Source organism: Lissotriton helveticus, chromosome 4_1, assembly GCF_964261635.1.
Source record: "Lissotriton helveticus chromosome 4_1, aLisHel1.1, whole genome shotgun sequence".
NCBI classification, from domain to species: Eukaryota; Metazoa; Chordata; class Amphibia; order Caudata; family Salamandridae; genus Lissotriton; species Lissotriton helveticus.
The window spans coordinates 1,683,907,335-1,683,931,400 of NC_136063.1; the positions used below are offsets into that span (position 1 = coordinate 1,683,907,335).

Consider the following 24,066-nt stretch of genomic DNA (forward strand, 5'->3'; position numbering starts at 1 on the left):
TTGCATAAATACTTTGAAGATAAACCAGCTTATTGCCCCATCTGTGTTCCCTACCGATTTACGTCGACCATTGTTCTTTTGTCCACCCCAAACTTCTCTATGGGCCCAAAGGTAGCTGTCTTTGAACAGCGGCACTAAGTGAGATCACTGTACTCAATGAAACATCCCCCTTTTCAAAACATGACTAAAGTGGATTGGACAGCCATTAACCCCTCCCATGCTGATGACGAGCTCAGCTCGTCATCAGCCACGGTGCTCGTGTGCTGATGACGAGCTGAGCTCGTCATGGCAGTTAGAACGCTCGCACGCGGGGATAATTCCCCTGCTGTGCTGAGCGTTCTAAGGAACGGGCGTGGCCGTGACAAGCTCAGCTCGTCATCAGCACCCGAGCACTGTGGCTGATGACGAGCTGAGCTCGTCATCAGCACCGCCCACCCCCCGCCCCCCAGCACAGCGGGGGAATTACCCCCGCAGAGAAGGGGTTAAATTGCTCCATAATAATGAGAAAATAATAAAACCGGCAAATAAAGGTGGTGCGATTGTGGTATTGAACATCTATGACTAAGAAGCAGCAGTCCAGAGACTTTTAGAGGTACGCAACAACTATGTACTGCTTATAAGGGACCATACGAGTGAGCTGCAGGGCATAATAAAGGACATGGTGGAGGAAGCCAAGGACAACAAATTGATTACCACCAAGAAAGAAGATTTCCTTGTTAATACCGCGCTACACACAGCAGTCCATCAAAAACTCTCTGTAATACCATTCATCTTTTCATCCGAGGACGTTGTGTGACAATCTCCCAGAGGGACAGTTTTTCAGGTATAGGAGGAACTGCATAGAGTTTGGGACTTTTGCAGCACAATCATCTGTTCTTAAGGAACAGGCTTACCCTTTCAAAGTGATTAACCGGGCATGCAAAAGGGTAACAAATACTCCCAGTGCAGCCTAGTTAGAAGAAAACATCAGAACCAGCAATGCTTGCATTTCAGTGGTATCCACTTATGATCCTCTGTGGACGAAAATCAGACAGATCATACGAAAGAACTGACACCATCTAGATGTGGGTCAGAAAAACATCCCACAGCCAAGATTTGCCTTCAGGAGGGCAAGTAGTCTTAAGGATCACCTGGTTCACTCTAGCCAGACGTTCAACTTAAACGGAAGACTAATGTACCCTCTGGCCATTATCAATTCAGTGGTTACATGGTCTGTGGTCTCACACAGACATCTAGGAGTGTTGTTCTGAACGACGGCCGCTCTTGGTTCCAAACAACGTTCTATACCGTCTGACCTGCAGTTGCTGCTTTCATTATATTGGTTTAACATCTAGAAAAGTTAAGATCAGAATGCAGGAACATACGAGTACGCTAAAAGCAGGCAAACTTACAACACAACTGGTCTGACATTTTCAAGAGACAAATGGGAGGAATAATAAGTAGACAGACTTTTCCCCACTAGAACAGAAGTAGTGGGGCCCATGAAATATTGACATGATGTGTAATGCGCAACAAGGGCTTTTTTGTATAAGATGTGAAATCTGGAGGCAGGAATGCATTTAACATGGTTATAAAGTTATCTGACTTGCAGGCTGCTCGGCCTGATGGCTGGAAGTAAAGTCAGAGTGCACAGGCGAAGGTCGATGAAGGTATTTACAAGGCAATGAGCTGAAATCCCTACTGTTAAACTCTGCCATATGCAGAGTTCATTGCGTGGTAATTATTTCCCAAACGAGTAGCGTGGTTATTCACCAAATCAAATTGATCCTCACAGGAGTGCAGTAGGCTTGCCAGTGCTCAGGGACGAACCACCATGTGGCAAGGGCATCAAGCCATGCCCAATACTCCTCAAGTTTTAGTCTTCCCTCTGACATGCCCTCTAGTTTCGTTCAGCATTAGGTCTTGAGAGAGGAGGTTGAAAAGCTGTGTTTTAATCCAGGAGCGACACAGAACTGTGTGGAGCTGCCTAAGCTTGTTTCAGCAGAAAGTCAACAAGTCCACGTTCCAACCATCCTAACGCACACATCTCCATTCGGAGTGTTACAAAGCACAACATAATGTCACTTGAAACAAAGAAGGAAAGATCATGACACATACTGGAACAGAAAAGACAAAGATTAAATCATCAAGTTTGCTAACTAAAAGGTACAGAAATAGTTTACCGGCTAAGTTCCTGCAAAATGGAAAAGAAAATATATACAACAACTCATGTAGTGCAATGAAGTAGTCATTCAATATTCATAATCATGTAAGCATCGAGGACATTTTAAGATCCTTCTGTTTAGAGAGAACTGCATCAGGAACAGAACTGGACACCCAATTAATGGAATTGTGGGTAAAGCAACGTTTCCCTTCTTCCCCACACTACCATCACTGAGCTCAATACCAAACTCTCTCAAAACTTCCGAACATCTCAGCATTCCCTTCCGCACGAGCTTCACCGTTTCACTTTCACTTTGTCTCCACTACAATCACTGCTCTAGGCACATCTGGAGTGTTGTGTGAAGTTCTGGAGTGCTGCCCCAGAGCAGTGTTCAATTTGAAGCCACAGTGGATTTCCAGGTCGAGTTCTGAAGGCCACCTCTGGCGCACTGTGTTGAGTTCTGGAATCACTTTGCACTCACCTCAGAGCATCCTCAATGCCAGTAGGAAACGTATTCGAGTGCCCCACTCTTCTATCAGATTCTCAGCACTGCAAGCTCTCACACTTACTGCAGAACACTCACAGTTTAGGGGGGAGGGGGGTGTCACTCAGTTCTATTACTTCACTCTATAATATACAGGACGCAGTCTGCGCAAGAATCGCAGTGTCACCCGAAGGATGACGCAGCTTAGTTGATGATATCTGCAAATGTGAAGACATGCTACATTAGCTAAGAGCATCTTAACAGTGAGGCCTTTGCTTGCATAAATGTTGCCAAGGATTTTTAAAGCAAGACAAATATAATGCTGGAGTTTCCCTTTCCTAGTTAGTTGATCAAAGTTGAGAAAATGTATTTCCTTGAAGAATGGGGCTACCTGACATGTATGAGCTTATATATAATTGATAAGGACTGAATCTTCCGCTAGGAGTTTGGAACACTCAACTAGGTCCCAGGGACAAAAGACAAACATTTGCTTGACATGGACAAAATAGTCACAACATCAAAGCTTGTAGGCAACCAGAATGACCACTGAGAATGATTGACAACTTGTTTGTATTAAACACTGTAGGCTTGATTTAGACTTCGGCAGATAGGATACTCGTCACAAACATGACTGATGTCCCGTCCGCCATATTGAAGTTCTGCATTATATAATTCATTTGTAATGCCACAGAAGGAATATCCATCATGGTTGTGCGGTAGTATCCCATCTGCCAAAGTCTAAATCAGGACCTGCATCACCAGACATCTGTGAGACTTTGGATGGAGAGTAGTGTGTACTGCTGCATGCGGCACTGCAGTGTACTATATAGGTTGTAAACGCCAACAAAGTCACCAGCATCGCATCACTGGGACATAAGAAGCTTTATATATTATCTGTGCTCTTATGTCATTCTTTAAATGTATGCAGTTCTTATTGGATATCTATGCTGATAATATTGCTGCTATGCAATGAATTATCGCAATCAATTAATTACATTTTAACTGCTTTTAGTGCAGGCATTTTCTGTTTTCGCATGATGCTCTCACTTGCCCACATTCAAAAGATGTTAGTATGTTAGATGTTACTATCTGAGCACAAATCCCCAAGGCACTCTTTATCGCTTAAGAGGTGGCACAGGCCTAAAGCGGGGCTTAAGGAGAGGGCAAAAAGCTAAATAGGAAAAAAGTTCTGGAAGTGGGCCTTAGCCCTGTGAACTCCATGGTGGCGGCACAGGAGGAGCCCAAGTTAAGGACAAAGCAACAGAGATCACAGTAGTAAAAAGAGGACTGACCACAGCACTAAAGGCGCTTGTGATTCAGATAGAGGCTTGTAGCAGATCTTGTTAAATATTCCAGTAACCGAGCCGGCCTTGAGCAAGGATCTACTTATTATCACCAATCCGGATTACGTCGGCGGCCAGTTCATTCTCATTTCTTCAGGCTCACTGAGTTAGCTAACCAGTAAAAACTAAGAGAATATTTCTGTTTTCATGTCACTGGAGTTCACCTGGTTAAAGGAGGTGATGTGCAGCTGGAACAAAGGGCACATAGATGGTCTGCAACCCACATCAAATTAAAAAATGATTGAGATCTTCTCCCAACCAATCCAAGATCATTAAACACTTCTGCCACTAACACAAGAGGTTTCCACTCACTTATTTGATTGTGACCACCTTGATCCCACAAGGTCTGGGGTTGGTCACAGTTCTTACAAGCACAAGATGCCTTTCAAAGGAGTAATAAGTGACGAGACTTCCATCTCAAATTACGAACTATCTAAGGAAATTCTGTGTTAGAAATTAATGTGATGGACATGGAAGTCTTCACCAACGTGGCAGTGACACAACTTCAGGGAAAGGCTAGATTAGTATATAAAAAGATCTGCACATTTTGCTGACAACAACAGGGCATCGTTGATAACTGATGCATAATCCATCCCTCAAAATATAATACCCAAAACGTTTTACCCTAAGCCAAAAACATTAGAATTTTCAAACCTTCTACCACAAAGGCAGTGTTGGCAGCGACTGTCTTGTAAGTCGCGTGATTACGATTTTAAAAGAATCACCCACAGAAACAAAGGTTGTTTGTATTTGTTTATTTGTGTACTGCGTGCTGTCATCCTCCAGGCTGCTTTTATACAAGAAAAGCAAACTCGTAAAGTACACATTACTAATAGGACAATTGCAAATCTGCTAAGAATTACTGCAACATTTTCTTTCCCTAGTCGGTTTTACAAACAGTGCCAGGGGTACAACTATGAACACTTTAGCAACAAGATTTTGCAACAGATCACTCCTATTAAGTGGTGACTTTTAATTTCAGAAAATAGCAGCAATACTACACACCAATGCCTTTGCAAGTGCAATGCTCCCACTGCGCGGATTCCCTAGGTCTACTATGCCGCTGGCATGTGTGAAGGTGGGAGTAGCATTTTCAACTCTCAGATGGAGGATCTAGGTAAATAGTAAAATACTGTTATCCCCTTATGAATGAAACCGCAAGCTGAGGTGGAAAGGTGCATGCTACGGAAATCTCATTTCAGTAGCTATGTTTTGGGGTCATAAATTGAGATTGCACTCTCGCTTTTCAAATATGAACTCAATTTCATGGTTCTCGTGCATGCACTCAGCAGTTTGCAAAATTGCAATTTTGCACTTCTATGCAAAATGTCAGGACAGGCCCAGGTGCACAGCCTCCCATGCACAGAAGCAGATCATGCTTTCAAACACAATCCTTTCACATTCTAGCTGGTCCAACAGAGTGGGCCACGCGGGTGCCTGTAACAGTCTGTTATATACTACCTTGCCCCTTATCCTTCCACATGGCAGTAGCAGAAAGGACACAAGGGGGCCAAATATTTACATAGAGGACATCAGAGGTAACATTCTCCATGAATATCCACATATCACATGCGTCGCCTGCAGCTCCTTGTTGAGTGTTTCCACACAAGGGTCAGGCAAAGGGCATGGCAATTGTCATCCATGGACATCCATTATCCAATCGGGACACACTGCATATTCGTACCTATACCTGCACCTCATGAGTGTCCCTCTATTCTAGGGTGGAAACTGGTAATAAAGAGCTGCCTTTGGTTGCGTAGGGAACGAGTAGGTTTTTTTTCAATTCATAAATCAAGTGCCAAAAAATGTACAACGGCTATACAAACTATAATAACTTGTTTTCAATACCCTTAAGGGAGCAAACATAACAATTAGGCAAAACAAAGCAAATTACCAATCCAAACACATACTGTTAGTGCTATTAAATTGGGTTAAACCCATGACCTTGTACGCACGATTTCATTATATATCAAAACAATAACTAATATAAAACGAGTAACACTGCCACATCTCTGTGAAGGTATCATTTTCAATTCTTTGATGGGGAGAGTCATGTTTAAAGGTCGTTTGAGAGGTCCGAAGGGCTCGGTGGCCTTGAGCAAAATTAAAAAAAACATATCACCTCCAAATGGCGCAAGAGGCCTCAGAGATGGATCGACCCAACTCCTAGAAGTGTGGAGCCGCCACCAGGGAAGCCCACCACAGAGACACACAAAGTCCTGTGGTTAAGCTGTGGCCATACTTCCTGCACCACATGGAGTTTGGGGTCCAAAGTGCACTGCTTGTGGTTCTGTAAGGGCACCCCAAATGTGCTACAGCAGCGAATGCACGTCCATACAATGAAGAATCAGTGCAGGATCCTGTCTCGTTTATGCAACCGCAGTTAAATAATTCCTAAACTTGAGGACGGCATCAGGCAAGAGCTTGCTGTGTTGTAGTCTTGGTACAGAGAGATCTTTATACTTGGACTCCCAACTGAAGCCCCTCAGCGGCTAAATGTCATCTACTGATGTTATTTAGAGAAAGGAGATGTAGTTGAACCATGGTGGGTATTTACATTATGTTTGAAGAACCTTAGCTTGCCACTCAAACCGGGTCCCTTGCACCGCTACCCTAAAGGAGGCTATGTCCTTATTACACATCATCGCCCGTTTAGAGCATCAACTCCAAATGTAAAGGGTGAAAGGTAGGAACGGGGCAAAGCGAGGTAAAAATGACCTTTTATGCAACATGCATTTTCTCTGTAACAAAAACCCTAACCTGACAATACATGTTCTCACAACAAACGAAGGGTGTTTGGCTCTGATCAAAAACAGAGTCACATTTCCGCAGATTCTCCTTCCACATCTTGACACAAACGTCATCAGTGTGGAAAAGACATTTTTATATCACTTTTCAGTTAAACAGCTATTCGCGCCTCTCGAAGATAAATATCACAGCAATCAGTGCTGCATGTTTAACTCTAGTGCTTCACTGAAAAGGCTCAGTCAAGGTATCAGCATTACCGTTCTTAGTTTAGAGGAGGGGTTTATATCTTTGGGATGCTGAGCTAAGTCTAGCGCCAGAAAAAGTTGGAACTGTGAACCCCAGAGACAAATTATAAGTGGACTGATCAAGTGATGATAATAATGATAAGGAAAAATGACCAAAGGTTCAAGCAGAACACCGCAGACCATACTGTGACCTTGGAAACAGGTGAAATATGAAATATGTTTAGGTTAAATGATAAGCTACGTGACAGCATAACGTGTCCACACTATCACTGTACAATGTTCCCACAACATCACTGTACAATGTGCCCACACCATCACTGTACAATGTGCCCACACCATCACTGTACAATGTGCCCACACCATCACTGTACAATGTGCCCACAGCATACCTGGCATTTCCCTTCAATCGGACTCTGTGTCCCAGCACATTTCTGCCTTCTCAGTTAAATCTCTTAACTAGGCCATCTGTGCCAACCCCAAAATCTCATAAAAGTGAGAGAACATTGAGCTTTCAAAGACCTGGGGCTTTCACTTCTGTCTTGCCAGCCATGAGTAGTCAGTCAGACCACCTCATAGAATTTCTAAGAACTTGGGCCAAGCGGGGGGCTTGAATGGTGGTGTTCCGAGGCACAGCGAATGCTGCAATGGCAGGCTACATTACACACCTTGAAATTTGCATTTACACCCAAATTTCGTCTTCAAATGTTGTTCTTCTTGCATCTGCATATAAATCAAAATTGAGGATGAACGACCAGAATTATCTCAATCAATCCAAACAATTAAAAAAAATATATAAATATTATGGTCCAAAGTTTATAGCATTAGTTTAAAACATTTGCAAAAGCAAGAAGAAAGGGAGTTGTGTCCAGGTACACAGTGTCTGAACAGTGATGGTCATTTTCACCCCCCTCAATTTGGGTCCCAATGTTTAATGGGGAAAAAAAAGACATTTAAAAAAATAATAATAATAAAGCCTAGTGCTGGGATGCGTTTAGAATGTATGTTCAGCTACTCGGTCAGTAACAGGTCTAACCCCTGAAATGGAGGCACAGTAAAGCACTGCTTGCCTCAATGCATTACTTACATTGTTTCCTATTCTGAAGGCAAAGGTGCACCGCTTGATTCCATTTTAGAAAGTGTAAACAAAACACTTTGACCTATCCACATATAATGCATGGAATGATGGCCTAATAGTATCAGCTTCGGGAAATACAGAAATGAAGAACAAATTCCCAAAAACTACAAAGGTCCAAAACTGCACTTGTATGTGTGTTGAACATGTCATGTAACGAGCAGAGCAAATAGCCCTGCTTCAGTTACAAAACTATGGCTCACACAGTAGCCTACAGTGCTCTCTTAGGTGGATGCTGATTGCACAGTATTATTTAAGAGTGGACTTTCCTACACGGTTTAAATCCTTCCTTTGAAACCTAGTTTTATTTTCTGTATTTTGGTGTTATTTTTTTGATGTCTCAGCTACCTTCCATCAAGCTATTGAATTATCATGAATAAACTTTGACAGGATTCATTTCCCTAGCGGAAATGTCTGTTGCCTGGTCCAGATCCTCTGAATAGATAACTGCGGTTCTCGCTTTGACCCTCCTCTAGGTTACCGGCACACTCATCGACATGTGAAAGTCAGTATACAATAGCAACTCTGATACCTACATTCGGAAAGTGGTATCAGGTTGTGGTCATCATCCCCCAGAAATGTACTGGGCCAATCTAGACCATAATGAATGAAGTTCCACCAGTATTAGAATTCTGGTCTTATGGCCCTAACGTCAATGTCTCAAGGACAAAACTGTCAGGCTACTCTATCTCACCACACTAACCTAATTATTGCCACGAAGAAAGATGTTGTAGGAAAACTTGAAGAAGTCAGTTACTGCATTTCTAGAGAGTTCAGTTACAAAAACTGTAGCCAGGTCACCTACAGTGACGACACAGTATGTCTGAAATATCCCATTGCTAGATCATCAAAGTTCACCTGTAACAGTATTGCAAGGAAAATTTAGAGTCCGTTTCCGTGTGGTAAATGTAGAAAGCCTCTTCGCAATACAAAACTAAAAACCCACAAAGACTGAGAGAACTAGAAACGCTTCAGATGACCGGGGTTGGGGTTGGGGGGGGGAGGGTGTTATTGCACACACAACAACTACAGCCAAACAGAGCTGTTCCTGCAAATGTTCCGGTGGCTTCTGGGTGCCGCCCAATAACTGTCTTAAGGCTAGTGCTCAAGAGATCTAATTTCCAAGAAGCTACACTAAAGGTGGTAGGTGCAAAAACTAATTAAGGCACATTGCTTCTGTCAACACTGTACCACCTACCTGGTAGTAGATCGGTGAGATTTCCCACAAAAGACAACCATTGCAGGCCGCCAGCCTTATATGCACTGTCTGATTCTCATAGCACATTGCAGGTGATGCCACAAAACGGCTTCTTAAAATTTCTGTAACATCCAAGTGCACATCCAAGTGCTTATGAAGGTCTTGCACCTTTGGCAAGGCAAAGTCAAGGCTAGATGTTGGAAACAAGTTGCATTGCTTTAATGCAAAGCTACACAGTTTAGCCATGATTTAACCTCGGAGACAAATGGCCTTCTAGTCGTCGTAGAGTTATATAAATGTCTTTTCATTTTAACCACCTCCACGCGTTTACCACAGCAATCCAGTGTTAAATACAACGACCTTCCCAAGCGCTAAATCAAAGGATATAACGCACTCCTTTGCCCTTTTAGTCTTACTTTGTTACAGGGATTGCTCCTCATTTAGTCAACAGGATAATTTGACAAACAGCTACATTATCATTAATGTCATTTTTTGTACTCCCGTCGAATGCAGCTATTGGCAAACAAATAGTGCAACAGATAGGTTATTTAGTTGATAACATGTGACATATTGGGCAGAGTGGGTATCTAATTTACTGCTTCCGCCAAGCAACTGCAGATATTCACACTTCTTTTTTTGTAAAGCTTAGATTTAGCAATCACAATGCTGAACGAAAAAATATCATGCACAAGAACAGATTACTACTACAAGAAAGAGCAACTCTTCCTCAACCTTAACAAACATGTGGGAGGATAAAGAGTGAGAATATGGATTCAAACAACCATTGTGTGCGTAGTTCAGCATGAAGGCCCACCTCTAGGACTGTGCTCTGGCTCTTTTAGCCATATCTTGAGCAGAAAAAGAGGATACATTTACCTTGCTCAAGTTCTTCACAAGATGAATATCAATGGTTTATAGCTTTGATATCTGTAACAGAAATTGCTCCAGTACTAAATATATATTTCTAAAATACACACATAAAATTACTCTGATAAAACAACACAAAGTACTCAGTAATGTCATAATTTAAGGCCATATTAAAGGAGGCATCTTCATAGAAGATACTAGCTCATCTAAGCGGAGTATTGTCAGAAATTTCCCTTGCGGAAAGATTCAACATCACAGAGCTCCAGCTGATGGGTTTTCATCACATCTTCTGGCTTCTCCGTGGATTGCACCGGTCAAGCGTGCAGACAACCTGGCAGGTTCTAATCATTTCCGTCCATGTCAGTCTTCTTTTGCAGTCTCCGCCGCGATGTGTTCAACTGTTTCAGTGAGTCTTCATAACAAAATTCAGGTTTGGGAATATTTTTTTCATGGTGTGAGCCAGAAACAAATAAGATAAACTTACGGTAGCAATAAAGGTTTTTATATAGGAATCCGTTTCAGCTGCTCATAAGTGATAAAAAACTGAAGAAAAAGTCAAGGAAATAAACAGTTCGACACATTGTTTCAAGACTGCTACCATTATACCCTTTATTTTAGCTCTACACTTGTCATCGTTTCCATCAATGCAAGCCACACCATCGCCATTCAGTACTCTTATTCCAAAGGGCAGGCAGCACATCCACTCAATCTTAACATGAGAAGCAATGCCAAGGAGAGAGCAAACAACACTTTCAGGTCCATTTTTGACAAGTTGTTTCTGCCTGTTGGAATACAGCATATCCTTGGAAATCTTTAGGTCCATTGCACACTTATAAGTCAAACTGCAAAGTGTGGTGGTTACCATAAAAGTGAACTCAAGATATCACTGCCAAACAATCACATAATTGGCACATGACCTCAATTCATCTCTCAATCTGCCTGTATTTTCAGCTCTTAAAAGTTACTATACAGTCTACCCTTTTTATATCTCAGTTACACACAGCTTTAGCGGTCTGTAACCAGCCCGATTGTTTCTAATACATAATATTTACTTAGTTTGGGCTTGGGATCAACCCCTTTCTTATGATTGGATAATTTGTCTATCTCGCTTCCCTGCTCTGGATTCAATAGCTTTCCTCCCTTTTCTTGTGTTTGTCCCTACCAAGAGCAATTCAGTGTCACAGTGCTCTGGTTGGTTGATTGTATCCTTCTACTGTTGATGCTGTTTACATCTAAGGAACTACTTTTTTCTTTTTCTCTGACCACGCCATGGATGTGCATGTGTTTTTGCTCTCTACCACATGTGTTGCTCCACTAGCTGGTCCATTGCTTTCCAGATCCCTATGTGTGTCTCTCTCAGCATATGCATCTTTTAAAAAGCCCCCGCCACCCAAACTACTCCGTTACTCCCCTGCTGCACCCTGAGTGGGTTAGAGTCTTCTCACCCTCCCCAAAGCTCACTGAATGACAAAACCAGACTGCTGGTCTCTCCTGCCACCTTGTTTGGGCTCTGTGCCTCGAGCTTGCTAACTGGTTCAAAAGATGCCCTGCTAATGTACTTCCTAGCTTCCATAAACATTTCAGTGCTGCTTCTTAAGTGTCTACAGTTCAGGTGCTTAGTGACTTTGGGTATACTTCACATATTAACAGGTAATCATCATGAGTAAACAGCCTTGTTTGACCACCGAAATGCATTGTGATTGATTGAGCAGACAATAATATTGGTATGCTCAGTGGAGGCGGTAGGTGTACTTACAAAAAAGGGAAAGCAGGAGCTGAAGGCTGAGAAATGAGGCCGCTACCGCAAACAACTTGTTAAAAATATTAAACTTAAAGGAAATGTATACTGAACTAAACCAAATTGTAGCGGTCCAGATTAAAGGGGAAAAAAAAAACAAGTTAGGTACCTGAAAATGATAAATCGAAGAGCATTTTTACAAAAACAAATTAGTCTACTGTGAAAATAATGAAAAAGAGTGGCAGAAATGTTGTGTTTGGAAATTCAGTACAAACATACTTGTATTACATTATATTCAACTTCAAGGTGGTGGACATGAGTGAGACACAAAAGAGTAAACGTCATCAATGCAGTCACCTTTGAAACATAGCAATCACAGTGCAAAAAAGTCAACAAATGAACAGGGGTCAATGGCCTTCATTAGGCTCAAGGATTCCTCATTCTGTGCTGTATTCAGTGGGTTCTAGGCCCAAATGACTAAACATGTTGACCAATGCAAAAAGAACAATTGATGGATAGACAGTTGAACAATGTCAAACATATACCCAGTACAGAAACACGGTGACCAGTTTGAACAATTAACATTCCTAATATCTCCTCTTGTTTTTAAAATTAACTATGGCACCGTCATTAAAGTTTATTAGGTGACCGATTACATACTTTTAAATATGGACTACTTTAAAGCCCATTTTTCAAGCAACAGAAAGGAACTTGCTCTTCTCCCTCCAAACAGGAGCTCCTTACAGCTTGGAGCCCACGTAGACAGGTTATCTGCCCTGAATGAGGAGGCAACCCTATGATAAAGCATACCATCCATGGTGGGTGAGAGTCCTATGTTCTAAATAAAAACACTCGACGAATACTCATCATTCCCATGGTCATACTTCAATGCATTGATTTATTGACTAAGTGTGTAGGACTTTTAATTAGATATCCTAGTGGCATGGAGTCATCCAATAATCCAGACCTTAAAGGATATAATACAGCAACCTACCAAACCAGTTCAGCAATTAAGTTTTGCTATATAGTCTCGCACAATCCCTCACACTAAATTTCCTTCTCAAATATTTGTAATGTTTATTTTGTCTTGTTTACGAGGGCTGAGAAGCTACAAAGTGCTGCCAAACCACATGCCTCCTTTTCTGTGCTGATACATAAACCATTTGACCATTTTAACATAGGTGACCGTTGTGTTACAATGGTAAATTAAAAATGGCTTGCCATACCCTCGATGGAATATTTCCTAATCACCTGGGGCTTAGTTTCACTGGGGCGTTGCCGCTAGTCTGGACAGATCATGCGGCTGTCCAGTTTGAACTGAAACTAGAGAATCACCTTAATGGGGGCAGCTTCCCCAAGAAACAGATTCAATTCCAGGCTTGGAATAAAGTAAATGAGAAGGAATTTCAGGAACTCTTACATCCTCTGGAGGATCTATTCCCACTAAACCAGAGGAAGCTATCATGACCTATACTAAATTTGAAAAATGTTTGTAGGAAATTAGCTCCTATACGAACTATTGTCCCGAAAAGATCACTTCCTTCGGCCCCATGGTTCACAGAAGAACTGCGAAACCATAAACTTAAATGCAAGCGTCTTGAACGCTGTTGGCGGAGAGACTGCAGAGAGGCTGATAAGGAAACATATAAAAAGAGTCTCCAAAGCTATAAACGGCATCTGTTCACTGTCACACAACACTACTTTGTTACTAAAATTGACCTGGCGAAGAGGTCATCAAAGGAACTTTTTAGGACCATTTCAAGCCTGGTACTACCATCTCCAGTTAAAGTTCACTCCAGTCAGGAACTTTGTGATGGGTTGGCTAACTTTTTTCTGAACAAAGTTGAGACTATTTTTTCAGTGTTTAAGGATCCTGGAGGGACTGGTGGTCTCAAAGGTAGGGAGGTTTTGAATTCATCCTCTTTTCCATACCCCTCACTGGATGACTTTACCCCCTTATCGGTGGAAACCACTTATAAATTACTTTTGGCAGCTCGATCAGGTTCCCCGGACGATCCCTGCCCAGTGGAAGCGGCTCAGCTTGGCGCTTGGCCTATTTCATGTGTCCTCACATCTATTTTCAACATGATGCTGGGAACTGGTCAATTTCCTAAACCTTGGAAGGTGGCCTCGGTTCTATCCCTCTTGAAAAAATCCAATCTGGATCCTAAAGACCCTAACAGTTTCAGTCCTATATCGCGTCTTCCTCTGCCAGCAAAACTGATAGAGAAGGCCATCAATATACAGCTTAGTGCTTTTCTTTGTGAGACAAATGTCCTGGATCCCACGCAATACAGTTTCAGAGAGGGACATAGTACGGAGTCCGCCCTCATTAAAACGACTGAGGAAATTAGGAAGACCGTGGACAGGGGTGGCAAAGCGGCCATTGTACTGCTGGATCTGTCTGCAGCCTTTGACACGGTCCATCATGATCTTTTGATGGACCGGTTAAGGGCATGTGGGATCCAGAACAAAGCATGGAAACTCCTTCAATCGTTCCTCTCAGACCAAGTCCAGATGGTGGCTCTAGGTGATTACCAATCCAAACCATTTGTACTGCCTTGCAGAGTCCCACAGGGGTCCTCGCTTAGTCCTACGTTATTTAACGTATACGTCTCCTCTTTGGCCCCACTTATTACTGGTTTTGGATTTGATCTTACAAGTTATGCTGGTGACACCCAAATTGTGGTGTCGCTCTTACCCGGGCAGGAACTCGGGACTGAGAGGCGTTTTCAGGACTGCATGGAAGCGGTAGGGAAATGGATGGGGGACAACTGTTTAAAATTGTACTATGATAAGACAGAGGTGATTTTATTTGGTAATGACCATCATTTTTGGACTCCCAATTGGTGGCCACCATCGATGGGTTCCCTTCCTACACTGTCGAGGAAGGCCAAGAATTTGGGTGTTATTATGGACGACAAACTCAACTTTGGAGACCAAATCAACGCAGTTTCATCTAAAACAGCATTTGTTATTAAAACAATTAAAAAAATACTGCCCTATCTGCCGCCAGGTAGTCAACAGACCGTAGTCACTGCTTTGGTTTTATCAAAGCTTGACTATTGTAATGGCCTTTATTTAAACATCCAGGAACACTTTATGAGCAAGCTCCAGATGCTGCAAAATGCTGCAGCTAGGCCCTTAGCTGCAGCATCAATTTCCAGAGGTATAAAAAAACGTCATTGGCTTACCGTGAGAAACAGAGTTCGTTTCAAGGCACTGTGTACGGTCTACAAGGCTCTTCATGGTACCGGACCGGAATTCCTAAGAAAACAATTGACATGGTATGCACCTCCAAGGAATCTTCGCTTTTCTGGAGCCAAGTTGTCTACCATGCCAGCCATCAAAAAGGCCACTTGGGGAGGTAAAGCTTCATTCTAGGGGCAGCGAAGGCTTGGAATGACCTTTCCGTTTATCTCAGACAGTCTACTGATTTAACATCTTTCAGGAAGTGCCTGAAAACATGGCTGTTTGACAATTAGCTTGGTGCAAACTCTCACACCCTCTTTTTCCTTACGCTTTCTGTTGTGATCTGTGCATTGGAAAGGTAACAAGTGCCAGGACACCTCCGGGTAATCGTGCACTATATAAGTTATCATAACATACATCATGACGTATACGCACATATCATGGTACACGTGCGCTTGCATCACAATGCATGATTGCTCCACAGTGGACATCTTGAAATGGGTTATCTTTATTAGAAAATCCATTGCAATATTACTAGCCATGTTTGCACATGCTTCTTAACGCAGCATGCATTTGAATGTGAAAGGCAATGAAAAAAGCAGTGTCAAAACTAATAGCTCAGCCTTTTTACATGCAAGACCTACTGGCTTTGTCAATGCTCGTTTCGATTTTGAATTAAAGAAACTGCCAAGCCTAAAATGTAATTTTCTATAATTATGCTTTCCGTATTGGCATCTGCCAATAAGAGTACTTGAGCATAAATGAAATATGTGGAGAGAAAAAATGGGACTTCAGGCAAAAGACCATCATTCGTCTATTTCCAAATAACCACGTATGCTTAATGATATGTTTCAAATATGCTTGTTATAAATCACCAGAAGACGAGTGACAGCAAACTACTGGTCTCAACATAACTGCCCGGGTAACATTTCTATAAATATATATATTTTTAAAATCCATCTTTACCTTGCATTTGTATAAAAATATGTTATGTGCACTACTATAGCTTGGGAAGCTTCTACCATGTTGCTTGCTGTAACTTGCCATTAGGGGGCTAATACCCACTACTTTAATTCTGTGGTAATACATAAACGATGTGGTGTAATTACAAAGGATATTTTATTTTATGGCTGTTTTTTTTATTTCTAGATGGCCATTCAATCACGCAGAGATACATTTAAATAATTAATTGGGAAACAGCTCAGATTCAGCACTGACTTCCACTTATTATGAGCTTCCTCGAGGAAGTCCTTTATGGTTCAGGTGCAGGCACTGTGCAGTGCAGCGCATCAACCTAGCACCGCTATGGTGGGGATCTCCCTAGACACAGATAGCATGCTGATGAAAACACCCCTTATGAGCTATTCTCTCTGTTGTGACTCGAGATGGGTGATGGGAGACATCTCCCTTTAGACATCAAAGGAATACCTTTTGAAGACTTTGTTTGACCCCATTTCAAATTGGCGAAAACATTTTTAAAGACAACATTCTTTTAGCAATTCACCTTAAAAAAGTGGACTAATTGTTTTGACTGTACACCAAATGAATTTAGGTTGCAAATGTATTTGTGGCTGGGCAGACGATAAAGGTTTTTGGACGTGGGAAATTTCCCTAAAGATGAGACCACTGGTTACATTGCTTGTTACATTTTAACCGCATGCGTGCGGCCCATTTTCCCGCTGTGCGCTGAGTTTTTGAAAAACCCGCGGTTCATGACGAGCTCAGCTCGTCATGAGCGTACGAGAGGTGTACCTCATGACGAGCTCAGCTCGTCATCAGTGTCGAAGGGGTTAAGTGTACATGCATTGGATGGAGTGGTGAGCGATGCAAAGAGCAGAAACACTGAGTGCTCTTATAATCAGCAAGACAGAGCCCTAATAAAGTAGGATACATCACTCAGAGGGGCAGTGTAAGGGCTGACTTCCCATCAACAGAATCAGAAAGGAAAATGCTACTTACCAGTATGCATCTGTTCTTGGCATGTAGAGCTGCAGAATTGCACACTGTGCATAGATGGCCACCTAGTGTTGGGCCCGGATGTTTGCAGTTTGTTTTTCTTGTAGAGAGTCTTTGGAAGTCACGGGATAGGTGACTCCTCCCTTGGGTGATACTGCTTATGGGCATCGACTCCATCCCCAGATTGTTTTTCGCCATTAGGGAAGTGATAGAGCTAAGAGATAGTGATGACCATGTGTGTTTGTATCTAATGTCAAGAACACTGGAACAGATAAAAGTAGCTGGGGAGGCGGGTGGTCGTGTGCAATTCTGCAGCTCTACATGCCAAGAACAGATGCATACTGGTAAGTAGCATTTTCCGTTTGAGGCATATGAGCTGCAAATAGTGTTTTAAGTACAGCATGGCCTACAGTGGCTTGTTGTTTTGTTTGCACATCTACACAATAGTGTTTTGTGAATGTGTGCGGTGTAGACCATGTAGCTGCTTTGCAGATGTCTTCTAAGGGAATGTTCCCTAGGAATGCCATGGAAGCCCCTTTTTTTCTTGTAGAATGGGCTCTTGGAGGAATTGTCAGTGTACGCTTAGCTTTATGATAACATATTTGGATACACTTAACAATCCACCTGGCAATACCAGATTTTGATATTGGGTTGCCTTTATGTGGTGGTGAAAAGGATACAAAAAGATGTTTCGTTTTCCTGAAGCTTTGTGTTCTCTCTATATAATATAGTAATGCTCTTTTGACATCTAAGGTGTGCAGAGCTCTTTCTGCTACTGTTTGTGGCTGCGAGAAAAAAACTGGCAGTTCCACAGATTGGTTTGGATGGAACAGTGAAATTACCTTTGGCAGGAATTTAGGGTTTGTACAAAGAACCACCCTATTGTGATGCATGTGCATTTCACTCACTCTTCTTAAGGAAGTAATGGCTACTAGGAAAGCCACTTTCCATGTGAGAAATTGCAATTCACATTTGTGTAAGGGTTCAAATGGAGGTCCCATGAGACGTGGGAGCACTATGCTTAAGTTCCACACTGGCGAAGGTGGCATTCTTGGAGGTATTATTCTTTTGAGACCTTCCATAAAAGCTTTAATGGCTGGCACTCTAAAGAGAGACAGGTGCTGTCTGTTTTGTAAATAAGCTGCAATGGCAGCTAGGTGCAAACTGATAGATGTGTAGGCTAAATTACACTTTTGAAGATGTAGTAAGTAGCCTATAATGTGTTGGATGGATACATCTAATGGAGTCAATTTGTTGATTTGACAGTATATCACAAAACGTTTCCACTTAGCAGCATAACATGCTCTGGTGGTGGGACGCCTTGCCTCCTTGATAACATTCATACATTCTTGAGGGAGTTTAAGATAGCCAAACTCTATGACTTCAGGAGCCAGATCGCAAGGTTGAGCTGAGCTGGGTCCGGGTGTCTGATCTCTCCATGGTTCTGGGTTAAAAGATGTAGAGATAGGTTTAGTTTTTGGTGTGGTACCACAGATAGCTGTAGCAGTGTGGTGTACCACGGTTGTCTGCCCCACGTTGGAGCTACTAGTATAAGCGTTAGCGAGTGTTGTTGCATCTTGCGTACTAGAAAAGGAATCAGTGGTAGAGGAGGGAAAGCGTACGCAAATAGTCCTGACCAGTTCATCCACATCGCATTGCCTTTGATTAATGGGTGTGGGTATCTGGCGGCGAAGTGTGGGCATTTTGCATTGTCGTGAGTGGCGAAGAGGTCTATCTGAGGTTGACCCCACATTTGAAAGAACGGATGAAGAACTTGTGGATGAAGTTCCCACTCGTGCATCTGCTGGGTCTGCCGACTTAACAGATCTGCCATGGTGTTCTGAACCCCTGGGACATGTTGGGCTATTAAAAAGATGTTCTGAGGTATAGCCCACCTCCATATCTGCTGAGCTAGTTGAGAGAGCTGCAGAGTGTGTCTCTCTCCCTGTTTGTTTACGTAATACATGGCTGTCATATTGTCTGTGCGGACTAAAACAGTCTTGTTTACTACTTGCCTTTGGAATGCTTTTAGAGCTAGAAACACAGCTAATAGCTCCAGATGGTTGATGTGGAGTAGTTTCTGTGTTGGTGTCCACTTTCCCTGCGTGGTGTGATGCAGTAAGTGGGCTCCCCAGCCGGAGAGCGATGCGTCTGCTGTTAGTGTAATTTGTGGAACTGGCTCTAGGAACAGTCGGACTTTTGATAGGTTTTTTTGTGTTCCACCATTGCAGACAGCGAGGAGTCTGACTGTCTACCAACACTAGGTCTGTTAACTGACCCTGAGCCTGGTTCCATTGACGTGCTAGACATTCTTGAAGCGGACGCATTTGCAGTCTTGCGTGAGGTACTATGAATATGCAAGATGCCATCATCCCTATGAGTTGCATAAACACCCGAGCTGGAAGCGATTGTTGTGATTTGAACTTTTGTTAGGAGCGTTTGCACACCTGTTATCCTTGCTGGAGAGGGATAAGCTTGTGCTAGTTGAGTATTGATTGTAGCTCCAAGGTACTGTTGTGTGTAAGACGGTAGCAGATGTGACTTGGTGTAATTTACTGTGAAGCCTAAGTTGTGAAGTAACAGTATTGTATTGTGAGCGTGTTGCACACATTGGTTGTATGCCTTTATGAGCCAGTCGTCTAGATATGGGAAGAGATATATGTGCTCTCTTCTTAGGTGTGCTGCTACCACTGCTAGACATTTGGTGAACACTCTTGGCGCTGTGGTTACTCCGAATGGGAGTACCTTGAACTGGTAGTGCTGTCCTTCCAGCAAAAATCGTAAATACTTCTTGTGCGCCTGATGAATTGGGATGTGAAAGTAGGCGTCTTTGAGATCTAGTGTGACCAGAAAGTCGTCCTGTAACAGGAGTGGAAGGACTTGCTGAAGTGTGACCATATGGAAGTGATCTGATTGTATGTAAGCGTTCAGAGGTCTGAGGTCTAGAATAGGTCTTAGAGATCCGTCCTTTTTTGGAATAAAAAAGTACAGGGAATATACTCCCTTGTTCCGTTGATGTTTTGGAACTATCTCTATTGCATTTTTCTGCAGGAGAGAAAGTACTTCTTGTCTGAGCAGCGTTAAATGATCTTGTGGCATTGGGCGCTGTTTGGGTGGTATGTTTTGGGGGTTAGATGTTAGTTCTAGACAGTAACCTGACTGAATTATTTGAAGCACCCACTTGTCTGATGGAATGTCTTCCCACGCTGACAGGTGTTGCTGTATCCTTCCCCCGACATGAGTGGAATGGGGCGGGGGAAGGGGAGGGGAGTCATTGGGTAGGGGTGGAGGCAGAGCGGGAGTTGTTATTCTTGCCTCTGCCTTTGTTGTTGTTACCGCGGTAACCTCCCCTTTGGTAGCCCTTAGCGTAGGTAGACTGAGTGGGGCTTTTATAACCTGTGGATGGTGTATCTGATGAGTACCCTCTGTTCGCACCTCTAAATGTGGAGCGACGAAAAGAACGTCTGGGAGCCTGCGACTGCAGGGCTCCCATAGATTTTGCTGTGTCTGTGTCTTTCTTCATCTTTTCGAGGGAGACGTCTACCTCGGGGCCAAATAAGTGTTGTTCATCGAATGGCCGATTGAGTATGGCTACTTTGGACTTCTGGCTTAAAGCCTGATATACGCAGCCAAGCATGCCTGCGCAGCAGGACGCTAGTATTGACTGCTCTTGAGGCTGTGTCTGCTGCATCTAGTGCACAGCGGATAGATGTGTTAGTAATAATTTTGCCTTCTTGAATTAGCTCACTAGCCTCATCCTTAAATTGGTCAGGGAGATGTTGCATTATGTCCTCGAGCTCATCATAATGTGCTCTATCGTATCTCGCTAGTAAAGCTTGCGTGTTAGCAATGCGCCACATGTTTGCTGGTTGTAATGCCGTTCTTTTCCCTGACGAATCAAGGTACTGGCCCCTTTATATATGCTGGGTCAGATGGTGCAGCTTTATACTTTTTCTCCACTCTAGTCCTGACAGGGTCTTTAAAAACCTCAAGGGCATGTTTAACCACCCCTTTGAGCATTGGCAAAATTGCTGAAGTCCTTTGTGCAGTGTCACATGTGTCCAGGAGGAAGTCTTCCTCTACTGCATCTGAGTGCATGTCTACCCAATGGTATAGTGCTGCTCTGATTAGTAACTGGTTGAACCCCATGGTGTCTTCTGGTGGTGAAGACCTAGACGGGTATATATCATCTTGTGGGACGGCTGGTGTATTGTAATCTACCCATGGGTCTGGCGAGTCTTGTGGATTAGCCCCTGTGTCTGATTCATCATCCCCATTATCACCATGTGTGCTAGATGGTACAGGGGAGAGAGGTGGTGAAATATGGGGAGGAGGAGTGGGTGCAGGAGCTGGGTGAGGTACATGCATAGGTGAGGTAGCCATGTCCTTCTTCTTTGGGGCGGGAGCTGGTGCAGGCGCCTCTGGTGGTTGTTTCTTTGACAATGTCAGTCGACCAGTCTTTGGGTCTTTAACAAGAGTCTTTTGCTTTGGATCTGGAGCAAACCAGTCTCTTTCAGGAGTATGACCTGTCGGCGTGGAAGGACGTTTCGGCGCCGGTATGGCTTCTTTCGACCTTTTATCTTTAACGGGGGAAGCCGGTGTCTTTTTCGGATCCGAAGGCTTTTTCGGTTCCGGGTGTATTTTCGAGTCCGCCACTCTTTTCGGCTCCGATGGGGGCTTCGGCTCCGGTGGTTTTTTGGTGCCGGAAGCTTTCGATTGCTCCGAAGTTGGTTTGGGTGCCGAGGAAACTAAGTGTTTCGGCGCCGATGGCTTCGGTGCGGTTGTAGATGTTTTTTTCGGTGCCGGTAATTGTGTGCCTGCACCGAGCGGGGGTCGACTCGAACCCGAGTCGCCCGAAGGCCTTATCGACTTCTTGGCCGAACCCGAAGGTGGGGCCGTCGAAGTATTGTCTCGGTATGCACCCGAGCCCGAGGGCGGGGGTGTGACCGTAGCCTTTTTTGGGTGTGTCGAGGAAGTGTGGGGGTCGACGATCTTACTTACGACCTGCTGCGCTGGAGTCAGGTCCTCGACATCTGAATCTCCTGCCTCCGATTCTCTGTCGACGTTGTGTTCTTCTGGTACGTCGACGCCTTCTTCGAAGAGGTCGTCCGGAACTGGAGCCGAAGATCTTTGAGCCATTGTTCGTCTGGCTCTCCGGTCCCTGATAGTCTTCTTGGAGCGGAAAGAGGCACAGGCTGAACAGTCCTTGGCCTCGTGCTCCGGAGAGAGGCAGAGGTTACAGACCTCGTGGAGGTCGGGGTGGGGAAACTTCAACCCACATTGAGGACGCCTTTTAAATGGCGTCCTTTCCATTAGCTGGAGTCGAGGCCTAGTTGGGACCAAAGACCGTATTCGATGACCGGAATGGACGTCCTTAGAGTCGAAGAGTTGCGTCGACTGGAAAACGCTTTGTAGAGTAGTTTCTTGATGCGCGTCGACAGTTAATTGGTTCCAACACGGACCGCTGGAACCACATTTGAGCCCGGTGGCGGGAAAAAACAATCTGGGGATGGAGCCGATGCCCATGCGCAGTATCACCCAAGGGAGGAGTCACCTATCCCATGACTTCCAAAGACTCTCTACAAGAAAAACAAACTGCAAACATCCGGGCCCAACACTAGGTGGCCATCTATGCACAGTGTGCAATCTGCAGCTCACATGCCTCGAACAAAGACTATTTTCGTAATATTTCCTCTTATCTCATTATGGCCCACGCGGAGAACATCAGAGGCAAAGGCAGAATGGGCAAAGTAAGAAAGCTAATAGGAACAATTTGAAGTTCCCCTGTATTTTTCTCTCACTCAGTTTGAAGGCCCCTTAGTCACAAGGTACCCGAGCTGCAAATTTTAGTGCTCGATAGGGACAACAGTGACGTACACTTGCACAGGGAAGATCCTAAACTGGTTTCTCCCTGTAAGTCCAGAGTACATAACCATATGACTACTTTATAATCATCACGTCTGATGGCTGTCTTTCTATAGCGTTAGCGTACAGTAGCTGCACCATGGGCTAATGGTTAGGGCCCCTGCACAAATTAAACTCTGTAGTAACTTCAATAACAAGGACTTCCTTTTTTAATTTTTTAATTAAGTGCATTTTTATAAACATTATTTGGATTGTGTTTGCAATATTGATCAGGGAACCCAGGCACGATTGTGGAGGACTAATCGTTATCTCCAATGCACAACAGTAAGATTATCCTTGGTTGATAGTAGATTTGTCTTTGTAAGAAAGTTGAATGGAAGATGGAAGAGAGCTGCTCACTAGGGAGACAAAAAAGGGTCAGCCACTTTTGCTTGTTCACCCCAACTGGGACCCACCTCATCTCAAACTTTTCCATTACCTACTAGCTTCCATCTAGCATGGTGGTGAGCACAGGCTTACTTCCACCCTCAGTGGACCCAGTGCTGTAGGAAGTGACCCAAGCTCTAACTTGGACTCACTACACTTCCAATTCATCAATATTATGAATAATTAAAATGTCACACTTCGAATTGTTAATTTTTATCATAGTAATTGTACTTCAGTAAATACTGAAATAGCCGTTATGCTTGAAAACAGTGTCCGCGCCGGGACACTTACGAGTATCTGCGTGCGCTACAAATTTAAATAATTAAGTAAGCATCTTATGGAACTGAATACGGACTATATAATTTCATGGGGCGGTGATTTTAACTGTAGACTATGTTCACGATCAAAGATGTCTCCCTGGAGAGTCTTCCAAGGATCTATGTCACTTTGAACACATCCCTTGTGGTAATGTCTTTAACTCTATGCAATCCAAAATCTCTCTAATCTTAACAATACATTTGATCACTCGGGCTAGACAGGAGGAGATCACGCATATCGGCAGAGATAAGGGTAGTCTTATTGACTTCATTGCTCTTTCTGAATATTATAAACCGAAGTCAGTATGTTTATCCATCCCCAAAATATATTTTAGTGACCACTTCCCTTTGTCCATCCAGTTTGAAACACAACCAAGAAAGTAACACTAGTAGTACCACCATTAATCTAGAA

The 24,066-nt window shown here is 43.4% G+C and overlaps 1 protein-coding gene across 1 annotated transcript in view; it reads right to left on the reverse strand.

Annotated features, from left to right (window-relative positions):
- Positions 1 to 4,714: 4,714 nt before the first annotated feature.
- SLC25A14 (solute carrier family 25 member 14) overlaps positions 4,715 to 24,066 on the reverse strand; it is a 189,055-nt gene continuing 169,703 nt past the window's right edge. Inside the window, exon 10 of the mRNA XM_078688358.1 lies at positions 4,715 to 10,703. Coding sequence (XP_078544484.1) covers positions 10,662 to 10,703 — 42 coding nt within the window. The 3' untranslated portion in view covers positions 4,715 to 10,661. The remainder of the gene's footprint in view (positions 10,704 to 24,066) is intronic.